Source organism: Eleginops maclovinus, chromosome 9, assembly GCF_036324505.1.
Source record: "Eleginops maclovinus isolate JMC-PN-2008 ecotype Puerto Natales chromosome 9, JC_Emac_rtc_rv5, whole genome shotgun sequence".
Lineage (NCBI taxonomy): Eukaryota > Metazoa > Chordata > Actinopteri > Perciformes > Eleginopidae > Eleginops > Eleginops maclovinus.
Genome location: NC_086357.1, coordinates 26,233,793 through 26,247,615, shown reverse-complemented (window position 1 = coordinate 26,247,615; position 13,823 = coordinate 26,233,793). Strand labels below are relative to the sequence as shown.

General features: G+C 42.0%; 1 protein-coding gene across 1 annotated transcript in view; it reads left to right on the top strand.

The window, feature by feature from the left end:
- Positions 1-1,785: 1,785 nt before the first annotated feature.
- Positions 1,786-13,823, top strand: part of LOC134869931 (E3 ubiquitin-protein ligase RNF220-like) — a 44,491-nt gene continuing 32,453 nt past the window's right edge. Inside the window, 2 exon segments of the mRNA XM_063891893.1 lie at positions 1,786-1,897; positions 3,694-4,308. Coding sequence (XP_063747963.1) covers positions 3,714-4,308 — 595 coding nt within the window. The 5' untranslated portion in view covers positions 1,786-1,897; positions 3,694-3,713.

Genomic DNA, 13,823 nt, shown 5'->3' with positions numbered 1-13,823 from the left:
GAAAGAGAGTCAATTTTTATTTTACATCCCAATTATCCAGAGTGTTTTCAGGCTGAGTGAGCACCACGAACCCCGCTAATGTGTCTCCCCACAAGCCTCCTCTCCTAGTGTCCCCTTTTTGGCTGTGATATTCCCAATTCACTCATTTCCTTTCTCAAGACTCTTTCTTGCTCTCTGATTACACACACACACACACACACACACACACACACACACACACACACACACACACACACACACACACACACACACACACACACACACACACACACACACACACACACACACACACAGCACACAGCCAAATGGCTGTTCATTAAAGACAGGGACCTGAGGGGAAGCAATCGTCTGAGAGACGGAAATTGCGTGTCACATTAGATTAGCGGTGTAAAGCCTCTGGATTGGCTCGGGGGAATAAGGAATTATTTCAATTACATTATTTCAAAAAGTCTTTAAGCAATACCAATACCGATAAAAACAAATTAAGAGTGATTTGGGCTGATTTGTGGCGCTCTGAGCTGTGTTTTCTGACAATGTGCTGGAAATCAGATATGAATAATGCACATATTACACGCTGCGTGTGTCGGAGTTGAAAGCAGATTATCTGTGACAAATAATACCATTGGTTTGCATTGTGTCTCATCAAATGGGAATGTTCCCAAGTGTCAATCACAGGGTGCTGGAGACACACACACACACACACACACACACACACACACACACACACACACACACACACACACACACACACACACACACACACACACACACACACACACACACACACACACACACACACACAGGGAGAGTACGAGTTAACTTAAATCCCTAACTGAATTAGAGCCTTTCCTTATGGTGAGAAGTCTGTCCTTTTTTTCTAAAGATGTGTTTGGTGCATGGTCCTCTAAATGTCCAGGCATTGAAAGGTCTAATTGTTATGAAAGTAAAGTCAAAAGTCAATTAGAGTGAAGACTAAAAACTCACCTGTTTCAGCTGCATATTCTGTACTTTAAAATGGAGCTAATGCAGTCGCACTAGTTCTGGTTCGGTTTATAGGAAATGTACCTGCAGGATTCTTGCTTTTGAGATGGTTCCTTCATGATTGAATGCACTTACTGTAAGTCAGTTTGGATAAAGGAGTCAGCTAAATAACAATGTAATACAATAGCAACAAAAATCAAATAAAGTCTACATATAATACAGACACACAAAAAGACATACAATAATGGATTGAAATGGTGCAAGTAAAATAGCAGAACTGAGCAGGAATAACTAAATGATGTGCATGCAGTGAACCATAAGGTGCTCATACGGTTATTATCATAATAAGAAAAGGATATTTTTGCTAAATAATTCAGATTTTCAGTTTTATGGACACCACAAAGTTTCTTCTGAATACTATATTTTCCTTTTGACTCAATGTCACTGAAACACATCTACAGCAAGGGGGGAGAAATTGAAAGTGTCCATCGCAGCAGCGCGTCTCGGGGGGGAGGGGGGAGAGAGAGGGGTAGGAGTGAGAGAGAGAGAGAGAGAGAGAGAGAGAGAGAGAGAGAGAGAGAGAGAGAGAGAGAGAGAGAGAGAGAGAGAGAGCGAGAGAGCGAGAGAGAGAGAGGTTTGTCACACGGAGCGCATGAAGGAGAGACCAACAGAGTCCGACAGACCCGCAGCCTGTCCGCTCCCCGATGCCCACAAACAGCGACTCCAGCTCAGCCCAAAGTGCGCACATCTGAGCGGTTACTCTCTGTCTCACTGCCCCGAACATCTGGATCTGCCCGCAGCTGCTTGTCCTTTTTCCTCCTCTTTTCCTCTCTTTTTACTGCGCAACCGGGAGAAAGTGCCGCGTCCCTGGGCAAGAAGAAGTTGAAGGAAGAAGAGTTTTCCCGGAGATTAAACGGTGAGTGTAATTGCTTTAATTGGTGTTTGATTGCAGTGTGTGTTTTCTGATCTGCCGGGCTTTTCCTTTCCATGAAGTGAGGGAACTTGTGCGCTCTTACTGGAGAACTGGTCTCCGGTTTGACACGATGTAAAGACTTTGAGAACATTTGAATTATTACAGAAATCTAAAACAGGGTCAAACCTCGAACTTTGTGCTTAAAATTGGGTAAAAAGTCGCTAAATGTGTCACTTAATTGCTGAATATCTGCTTTAATTTGATCAGGTAAAGAGTTTTGAAGTCATTTTAGTGTCGTGTGCAAACTTGAATTCTCATCCCGTTTAATTATGAGATTTTAAGGTTCATAAACTTAAAAAAAGACCCCATAAAACAAACTTTTCTTTCTTATTTCTGCCTTTAACATGTCAATCTGTCTCTGTATTTATTATAAATCATTTTAAGAGACATGGGAACACGCTAATTTAAGCATCTCTTCCAACTCCCATATAGTTACTGTCCTTTAACTGTTTTCGTATTATGTTAATTATCTACAATTATTAACCAGACTTAATGCTTGTAATGTTTTTATGTGCAAATTGTTCATTTGTATTTTAATAGGCCTATCGCTCATTTTGAGAAATTCCCGGGTCCTTATTCTATGTATCCATCTCGTACTCATTTTATTGGACACAATTATCAGGATTTACAAATGATTGATTTACTAACAAGGTACCGTTCCTTATTTTCTGAACGTGTTTGAAAGATTTTCCCCACTTTTATTTATTTTACCTCACAATCAGATTGTTTGCATGCTTCAGCTACGTGTGTGTTTTATTGGCAGTTTATTCCGTCGTAATTATTTACAGGCACAGTAGGCCTCCCCAGCCCTTTTCTATTGAAATCAGTGCAAAACTGTGATTGTAAAAATGCCTCCAGAGTTGCAAAACCCTTTTTTATTTTTGGTGTTGGGGACCATAATAAAAAAATCCTAGAAAACCAAGTCATTATTTATTCACATGAGGGCAACTAATTTGGGGATCATCATGAAAAAAACAACTTTAAATAATAGAGAAAAAGTCCTTTATTATTAATAAGAGTCGAAATTTGTGTTACAATAAAGAAATGCAATGAAGAAAATCATTGCTGGATGCCATATTGAGGGGAAAGGGTCAGAAAATCTAAGGGATCATACATAAATATGATACAAAACTTAACAAATCAGAAAAAAAGTCATTTATTGATAAGAGAGGGAAAATGCTTTGAAGAAAAAAAAATTGTATTCCGTATTTGGAAGAAAACAGGGTCAGAAAATCTTGGGGATCATAAAAAAGAAATCCCTGAAAACTTAAAAAAACAGGAAAAAGTCAAACATTAATTAGAGAGAGCAAATGCTTTGTTAAAATCCAGAAATGCTTTTTAAAAAATCATCTTTGGATGTGATATTTCAAAGAAAACAGGGTCAGAAAATGTTGGGGATCACCCAAAAAAATTCAATGGAAACGTTTTTGAGAGAAACAATGAAAAGAGGGTGGGAAATCTCCCCTGAAATCTTAATTATAAAATGTAATTTATTAATTATTAAGAGCAAATCCATTGTTAAAATCAGGGAATGCATTAAACAAAATTATTTCCGGATGCCATATTGAGAAGAAGAAAGGGTCAGAAAATCTTTGGGATCCTAAAATTAAATCCCTGAAAACAAAATAGCAAAAAGGTAATTGGAACAATCCACAAATTCCCGCCATATTTGGAAGAAAAAAAGAGTCCGAACATCTATTAAATTTTCATGTCCCTCTATTTGCCCTCCCTCTCCTCAGGTCAGCTGACAGGGAGGTGAATGGACCTCCACCGCCCCTTCAAGATGGACAGCTCCTCCTACCTGCCCGCCCCCCTGGCCTCCCCTGCCCTGATGGTGCTGGCCTCCACCGCCGAGTCCGGCCGAGACGCCTCCGTCCCCTGCCAGGCACCCAGACCCTTCGGGGTGCCCGTGTCCATGGAGAAGGACCTCCACCTCCCCTTCCCCTCCGCCTCCTACACCTTCACCTCCATGTACCAGCGCCAGGGCCCCATGTCCGGCACCTTCCCGTCCCGAGACTTCCCGGCCTCCCTGCTCCACCTGCACCCCCAGTTCACCCCTCCCGGACACCTGGACTGCTCCACCCTGAGCATGCTGAACCACAGCGGGGTGGGCGCCTTCAGACCCTTCTCCTCCCCGCAGGAGGAGAGGGAATCCGGGTTGTACCATTCAGCTTTCACCCCCGCCAAGAGGCTGAAGAGCTGCTTCCCGGAGGTGGAGGGCAAGGAGTTTGACTTCGGCTCCCCGGGAGGATCCCTGAAAGCCGGGGAGGATTCTGGGAGGAAGCTGTTCTCCATGTCCGGCCTGCTGTCCGACGGAGAGGCGTCGTCCAGCCCAGAGGAGCGCAAAGAGCACGGTGAGAACACACACACACACACACACACACACACACACACACACACACACACACACACACACACACACACACACACACACACACACACACACACACCTGCTGCATGTTGTGGTGTGTAAACATGGTCTGGAAAAACTGAAATGCTGATTTTTTATCAAAAACGAGACGGAGCACAAAAAGCGCCCCATCCTCCCCTGGATGCTCACCCTCAGAGGTGGGAGAAATATTCAGATCTTGAGTAAAAGTCGAAGTACTCAGATCTTGTACTTGAGTAAAAGTAGAAGTACTCAGATCTTGTACTTGAGTAAAGTAGAAGTACAAAGATCTTGTACTTGAGTAAAGTAGAAGTACTCAGATCTTGTACTTGAGTAAAAGTAGAAGTACAAAGATCTTGTACTTGAGTAAAGTAGAAGTACTCAGATCTTGTACTTGAGTAAAGTAGAAGTACTCAGATCTTATACTTGAGTAAAAGTAAAAGTACAAAGATCTTGTACTTGAATAAAGTAGAAGTACTCAGGTCTTGTACTTGAGTAAAGTAAAAGTACTCAGATCTTGTACTGAGTAAAGTAGAAGTACTCAGATCTTGTACTGAGTAAAGTAGAAGTACTCAGGTCTTGTACTTGAGTAAAAGTAGAAGTACTCAGGTCTTGTACTTGAGTAAAGTAGAAGTACTCAGATCTTGTACTTGAGTAAAGTAGAAGTACTCAGGTCTTGTACTTGAGTAAAAGTAGAAGTACTCAGGTCTTGTACTTGAGTAAAAGTAGAAGTACGCAGGTCTTGTACTTGAGTAAAAGTAGAAGTACTCAGGTCTTGTACTTGAGTAAAGTAGAAGTACTCAGGTCTTGTACTTGAGTAAAGTAGAAGTACTCAGATCTTGTACTTGAGTAAAGTAGAAGTACCAGAGTGTAGGAATACTCTGTCTCAGTAAAAGTATTCTAAATGTTCCTCCAGTGAAAGTAGAAAGTACTCTCCTCTAAATGTACTTAAAGTAGCGACAGTAAAAGTAGTCATTGTCTGATTGGTCCATTTCAGAATAATATCTCTGATATGTTTTATAATGATTGATCATTAAAGTGTTCTCAGAGCTGGTAAAGGTGCAGCTACTTTGAATGGCTTTGTATACTGCAGGGTAGCTGCTGGATTTACTGCAGGTGAACTAAAGTCTGATTTAAGGGAGATTATATTTACCATCATTAATCCTAATCTGCCTAGCAACTAAATACATGTAGTGGAGTAAAAGTACACCATTTACCTCTGAATTGTAGTTGAGAAGAAGAAGAAGTACCTCAGAATTGTGCAGTACTTGAGGAAATGTACTTAGTTACTGTAAACAGGCGCAGTTTAATTGGCTCATCACAGACGGGGCTGACATGACACGTCACATTTACATAAATCCTCTACAGCTGCACGGGCTAATGGTGACAAATTGAAAGCAGCATTAAAACAAATATTTTTCCCGTCTGCTCTCTTCATCGTGCCGTCGGACAAAGTGTTTACAGCAGCTGGCGGTGACACGGATAAATTGAACGGTGTCACTTATTCAGCTTAGTGATCATTAGCCACACATGACCATTAGGCCCCCGTTGGAAGTCAGACTTTTTCCTCGGCAACACAAATATACGCGCGTGGAGGCTGACACGGGAGTTGGGAAACGAGTGACACCCTGTCAGAGATAACGAGGTGGTGGAGATAGAGAGGGAAAAGGATGGAGGATGGAGGATGGAGGATGGAGGAGGATAGAGAGAAGGGGAGAGAGAGAAAGAGACGCTACGACAACCCTCAGCTCAATATGGCCGCCCACACCAGCCGTCTGATTTGTTGACAAATGAGTGGGAGAGGTGTCAGTCACAGGGAGACGCTCCTCATTACTCCCGGGGATAATTGCCCAACCAGGCGGGGGCACAACGCTCGCCTCAGTGGGAGAGTCAGGGAGTCAATGCATGATGGGAAATCAAACCCCCCTCAGTGGCGGTCGCCGGAGAGAGCGCCTGACAACATGAAAGGGGAGACAGAGAGAGCACCCAAAGGCTCGGCAGATCAGAGGGGGACACCATCGAAAATAATGACAATGAGAGAGAGGGGGGAGGGTGGGAGACATGCTCTCACACACATCACCTAAAGGAAACTTTCATCCCACACATAAAGGCAAGAGCAGGGACAAGTTGAGAAAAGTTTGGATACTGTGTGTGTGTGTGTGTGTGTGTGTGTGTGTGTGTGTGTGTGTGTGTGTGTGTGTGTGTGTGTGTGTGTGTGTGTGTGTGTGTGTGTGTGTGTGTGTGTGTTAAAGTTGTCTGAGTGACAGGGCCGGGGAGGCGGAGTGGCAGCGAGGAATCTCAATATGGAATTTTAATAAGGACGGGAAAGGAAAGTGTGTGAGAGGTGTGTCTGTCTGACAATGTTTGCTAGGCGCACTCGTGCATCGCGTGCTCCCCCTCACCTCCTGATTTTTTTGGGGGGGGAAATCTCATTTGGGGAATGTTGACAAGGACAAAAGACGAGGTGGAAGAGGAACATGGCGAGCGTCTTCTGGAAAAAAAAGGAGAAGAGTTTTGGGAAAAAAGGAATGGATTTGTGCACATTGGAAGCTGCTTTTCCAGCTTTATCCAATTAGATTGGAGCTCAGGCAAACTAAGAGCTTTAATGCAATTGAGCTCCTGGCACTTTTCTAAGTCTGACATACACTTGTTCCTCTTCAGTGGGCAACAGACAGTCACTTCAGGACCCAGAGTCTTAACGGTTAAGCTTGAGATCTTCTCGGGTTGGGAGAGTAGGGCTCTCATGCTGCTGCAGCCATGGCCATGCAGACACTCACTGAAGTTAAACCCATTCTGCTTTCATACTTTTTAAGTTTCCTTTATACTTGAAATGACCTTCTGTGTTGGGTTGCGTGTTCTCCCCGTGTTAAGGGCTTCATTTAAGTGCTTCAGTCTCGCGTCATGCACAAAGAATATGCCTGAAACCGACCTTAGAGGAATACTTCAGCCACAAAATTGTTATTTTATATTAATTATGTACCCTGGGATACCTTGAATTTCTTTAAAAACGATTTGCTTTTTGTCACACGCCTCCACAATGAGCGAAAAATAAAGAGTAATGGAGAAAAGTCTTGATGTAAATTGGTGCTGCGTTGAACCTCATCACATTTATCTAACCAAATATCACACATGATTTGTCTCGGGGGAGTTTACAGCTTGTGCAGATCAACAAAAACATGAATGACAGTTTAATAAAACATAATAAAATAACAACACAATGAGAAAAGGATGTTTAAAATACAAACATGCATGGAGGGGGGGGGGGGGATCAGCAAGTGGTGGAAGGAAGGGTATCCATGTACAAACTCAGTATGATCGAGTCTCATTTATCAGGTCGTATTCTCGAAACTTTGACTAATTTAAACACTTCGACTCGCCTGGATGAGTAGCCAGCTTCTACTGAAGTGAGAGGGTTTGAAATAGTACCATTTGAGTAATTAGTTGTATGTTTGGGAAGTAGTGAGAAGTAGTGAGAAGTAGTGAGAAGTAGTGAGAAGTAGTGAGCGGATACAGGAGAATAGGACTTGTGTGACGGTTTGTAATCAAATGGTTTTAACAGTTTTGCTTTAGTTAAATGTGGCCCCGATTTCTTTGAATCCATCAAAACTTTTCTATGTTTATTCATTCTTGGAGTAATTGGTGAACAAAATATACTTTTGGTGGGTGAAGTATTCCTTCATTTAAGCAAAGCACTTGCCTCAAACTGGATTTGGTCACTGGGCACCAAAGCTCAACTAAATGTACTTAGACTTTCAGTATTTTTGATCCTGGAGTAAAACAATGATGCTTTTATTTGCTCGACAGAAGCAAAGTGCTTTCAACTGTCTGAGCCACACTTCTGAGCCCAGGTGTGCAGGTGCTGTTGCTCCTCTCTCAGCTCCCTCTGCACTGCATGCAGGCGGGCACTTCTTCCCTTCGCCAGTGGACGACACTTTCTGTCCATTTAGTGTCTTCTTGTCGACTCTCCCTCCCAGAAGCTGCCTGTGTTTTTATCAGGGAATGTGTGAGACGCACGGTGTGCTCTGACAGCTGTTCAAACAGCCGCGCCGGCTTTCAAAGGGCAGATGTCTTCACTGGAGCGAGTCGTGCTTATTTTCCTCGGGGAGACGCTTTCCGCCGCGGGCCTGAGCTGGAACTAAAATGGCCCTTTACCAGAAAAACCCGGAGGAGAACAGTGGCGAAAAAAACACGCTGTGGCCAGACGCTGAGTGACTGTGTGTGTGTTTGTGTGTGTGTGTGTGTGTGTGTGTGTTGCTGTGGTGGCAGAGCTGTGATAACTGGAGCCAGATGTTGGAGAGCCCCTGTGTTGTGATACTTGTTGCACGCCAGACTGCTGGTCCTGGCTGTCAGCAAAAACCTGCAGAGTAGAGAAGACTTCCACAGACACAAAAACTGTTGTAGTACGGCTTATTTTATCAGTGAGTTTGACCTTTTTGGGAACAGCTTCCTCACCCCTTTTTCTTTTCTTTCTTGGTGGTGGCAGCGTCTCATTTCGCAGATGTTTGTCATTTGGAAATCACAGCTTCGGTTTGCAGGGGCTGTGAAATATGTGGTTTGTTTTGATTAGCGAAGCCATTTAAATTCAAAGGAAAAAACAACAATCTCATGTTCCAAATTTGGTGAAAAAGTCCCCTTGACTCACATCTAAACTAAACATTACACGTCAGTTTTTAGAAATATTCTCAGTTGGTTTTGTGCGCATAAAACACACAAGTTACAGTATTATTGAAGACCTACTACAATGCATTTCCTCATCATTTAAATAGTGTGTTTTTATGCCATTGACATCCATCTGATAACACTTCAAATGTTAAGTGGTTTACACTGTTGTCCCCCTGTCCACAATTCCTAACGGCGTCTTCTGGTCTAGTCTTTGACAAGTAATTGCACTGCTCCTGTCTCCTCTAAGAGGTGCATGACAGTATAACGGCCCCCATATACACTTCCAATAACTTGCTATGGTTCCAGTGCTTTGGGAGCATCACTTCAAAGTCGATATCCGATTCAATTCCAGTTATTTGGTTGTCTTCGACTTTACAGACATTTATTTTGTGTGTTAATGATTTGTAAGTTAAGATCATTTGCGTAAGGCGCTAGTTTTTCTACGTTGAATTGGTGTGTCGGAGCTTTTCATGCTTGTCTCCTGTACAATCTGAGTCTTGAAACCACCAGTAAATACAAATATATAACCTGGAGAAAACAGAAATTGAACCAGGTCTTTAAACGAAACACGAGCCGACTATAAGTTCTCTGTTAAGACAGACGACTCGACAAATCTTCACCTGAGTGAAACGACATCCCGTTGAATTTAAATCGAGGGGAAACATGTACGCGTAACACACACGAAGGAGAGGTGTCCTCTGCGCTCACTTATTCATGGGTTGTTAGCGGACTAGTACCGAACAGAATCAATGTTACACCGATTCATCTTTAGATCTGGCCCGTGGATTATCTCTGTGGGGAGGTTTGACGGATGGGAGCTTGTTTCACACACAGCTTACCTTGTGTGTGTGTGTGTGTGTGTGTGTGTGTGTGTGTGTGTGTGTGTGTGTGTGTGTGTGTGTGTGTGTGTGTGTGTGTGTGTGTGTGTGTGTGTGTGTTTGAAGAAGGATGTGTGTGTGTGTTCATATAGAAGTGACTTAGATCTTGCTGTAGTACTTGTAGTGATTCAGTCAGTAAAATAATCCAAATTATGCCGTTACACAATAATCAGCAGTGCATGTTATCACACGTTTCTATGGTGTATTGACATCTTCCTCTCCACACACACACACACACACACACACACACACACACACACACACACACACACACACACACACACACACACACACACACACACACACACACACACTAGGCTTTGTGTGCTGATTTGATAACACGGGAACCCTCTGTGTGCAGCAGTTGTTGACGGCTGCAGGTATTGAGTGCAGCTTCCTGTGAACGACACAGTGTTTACATCCCACTGACAGGCCACAGGAGATCAATAGCAACCACTCGATGCTCATGCATACACATGTAGTATCCGCTGGTATTCCCAAGGTGCACCCACTCCATATCGGTCCGACTCGCGCGTGCACTCCATGCATCGACACACACACACACTCGCCATATGCCAACACGCTCTTATTACCGGGGTGTCGAACGCTGACGCTCTGTCACGACCCGAGGCGTCTCAAACTGAGGCTCCTTTAAGTGATGTAAAGTAACTACGATGCAGATTTATATATACGCTCAGAGAAACATCTCGGGAGTTCTGAAGGGCAGAAAAAGTCTGTAAAGGGAGCAGATTTAGTTTGTATGGGGAGTGAACCAAACATAGGGAGTTGTGTTTCGTTTCAAAGTAAAACTGAACATTGAGCTTTTTGAAGAACCGTAAATATCCTTAGGTTTCTACGTAACAAAAATACTCATTTAAACCCGAAGCACAACATCTTGAGTAAACTATAGCGTGGCATATCCTATCATATCGTATCGTATCGTATCATAGCGTATCATATCATATCGTAGCGTATCGTATCGTATCGTATCGTATCGTAGCGTATCGCATCGCATCTCACCGTACCGCACCGTACCGCACCGTATCGTATCGTATCGTATCGTATCGTATCGTATCGTATCGTATCGTATCGTATCGTATCGTATCGTATCGTATCGTATCGTATCGTAGCGTATCATATTGTAGCGTATCATATTGTAGCGTATCATATTGTAGCGTATCATATTGTAGCGTATCATATTGTAGCGTATCATATTGTAGCGTATCGTATTGTATTGTATCATATCGTATCGTATCATATTTTAGCGTACGATATTGTATCGTAGCATATCGTAGCATATTGTAGCGTGTCGTAGCATGTGATATCGTATCGTAGCGTATTGTAGCATATTGTATCATATTTTAGCGTACGATATTGTATCGTAGCGTATTGTAGCATATTGTATCGTAGCGTATTGTAGCATATTGTAGCGTATCATATTGTAGCGTATCATATTGTAGCGTATCATATTGTAGCGTATCATATTGTAGCGTACGATATTGTATCGTAGCATATCGTAGCATATTGTAGCGTGTCGTAGCATGTGATATCGTATCGTAGCGTATTGTAGCATATTGTATCATATTTTAGCGTACGATATTGTATCGTAGCGTTTTGTAGCATATTGTATCGTAGCATATTGTAGCATATTGTAGCGTGTCGTAGTGAATGATATCGTATCGTAGCGTATTGTATCGTAGCATATTGTAGCATATTGTAGCGTAGTGAATGATATCGTATGGTCTTGTATCGTTTTGTATGGTATCTGAATGAGAACAGGTCACTCATGTCTTATTTATAAGTTCCTTTTTTTTATTGGTGTGATCTGTCATTAGCAATCGTTTGTAATAAAACTCAACAAGTGTAGTTCGGAGAAGTTGGACGATACCTAATTGAGAAACTTTTTTTGATTGGTTCAAAACCTCTTTTAGTGTCCCCTGGTTTCCGTTGTGTTTTGAGCTTTTTGTATTTGCAAAGTTCTATTAACGCTGTGCATGTGTTGCAATGTGGGCCAGTTTGCACAAATAGTACTTTTTACTTTTGTTATTTTAAGTAGATTTGATGCTTTTATACTTTTTCCTAAATATAATTTCGAATGCACAACCTTTTACTTGTTAAATATTATTTTTTAAAATGTGGTACACTGGAAAAAATGCGGCTCCAAAATCAAGTAAAAGAATAATAAACACAAGGTGTTTTTGTTTGTAATAAGTAACTGCCAATAGAACAATTGAATTAGATCTGTGAGATTTCCTGAAATAAGATGGGATATGTAGATAAATTAGATCCTGTTATTAACTGGAAAGACTTATTTTGAACCATGATCAGGAAACGTGTCACAAAATAAGCCAGAAATGCTCAAAAGTTTTCAGTTTTCTGATGATTTTCTAGTAAAAACCCAGACCCTATACGTCACTGCATTGTTCCTTCTTAGGTTATTATGTCTTATATGAAGTCCAAAGACATATTCTGACTAGATATTAGACAAATATACTTAGAAATCAAGCCATTCACCATCTGATGACTTAAAAAACAGTCAAAGCAAAGATAAAAACTCTTGTTTTTTGGAGTATTTTGTGTGTTTAATGCCACGTTGCCTCAGCTCAGTTTCTGACCACACTGGCAGCCTTGATTTCAAACAGTCGGGGAGGAAGCATTACAATATTAATGGAGGCTGTGTTTGATGTGAGAGCACGCCGCGGTGGACGGTTCCCCCCCCTGTTGTGATGGTAGTTTGTTCTCCTAATGTTCTCCCGGGGAACACAGGCTTTCATCCTGGCAGGAGGGGAAACTCTTCTCTGCTCTTTTACCTCCTCTTTCCCCCTTCATCTCACGAGGGCAGCGTGGAGGTCTCTCTCCTCATGTGTTTGTCTTTGTAGGGTTTATACGCCTCGGTGTGTTTGTGGATGGGGACTGTGTGTGTGTGTGTGTGTGTGTGTGTGTGTGTGTGTGTGTGTGTGTGTGTGTGTGTGTGTGTGTGTGTGTGTGTGTGTGTGTGTGTGTGTGTGTGTGTGTGTGTGTGTGTGTGTGTGTGTGTTCTTTTAAATGTTGCTCAGTGTCAGGCTGGACCACACGGCTCGGAGGAGACAGACAGGGTTTCTATATGAGTCTGGCAGCGGGGCTTTACAGTAGCACGGGGAAATCTGTGTGTGTGTGTGTGTGTGTGTGTGTGTGTGTGTGTGTGTGTGTGTGTGTGTGTGTGTGTGTGTGTGTGTGTGTGTGTGTGTGTGTGTGTGTGTGTGTGAGAGGGGCTCTTTGTGGTGACCATCAGCACCTGTTAGAGGGTCAACAAAATGTTCTGCTGAAACTTGATCCGTCACACTTCTTGTTCTCGCTGCCTCCGTCACCTTCTGTGAGCTTCTGTGGGAAGACATTATATTTATTTAATATTCATTACTTTATTATTATTTATGTGTAATTTTGTTTTATAAAGCCTTAGTAATACTGATAATTGAAGCAGTCATGACAATAAAGCCCCATTGAATAGAAATGAATTGATATTGGGGGAAAGAGAAAGCAAATTTTACTTATCGCACATATTCTGTAGTTTTTCATGCTTTCTTTGGCAGTGAATGTTTGTCCAGTGCGTCAGAATAATAAGTAATAAGATAAGATGTACTTTATTGAACCCAAATTGGGACATTTATGACAAGACATGGCACATAATTAGACGTTGAAAGCATACTAACATATAAACATCTCAAAATAGAAAGCATTAGAGAGTAAAACATGTACAGACGACGTGAATATAAAGAATCTATAAACTGTCTGACAAATAAAACACGATTGAAGGGCCAATTAAAATACAGAATGAAAGCAGGGCATCATTTAGTGTGTAGGGAATGGAATTTTAAATTAAATATACGTGTGAAGTGCACATTGTGAATGTTATAAGTCAAGTTTAAAAAAGAGTCCTGCATTCAAAATGTTGGTTTTATAT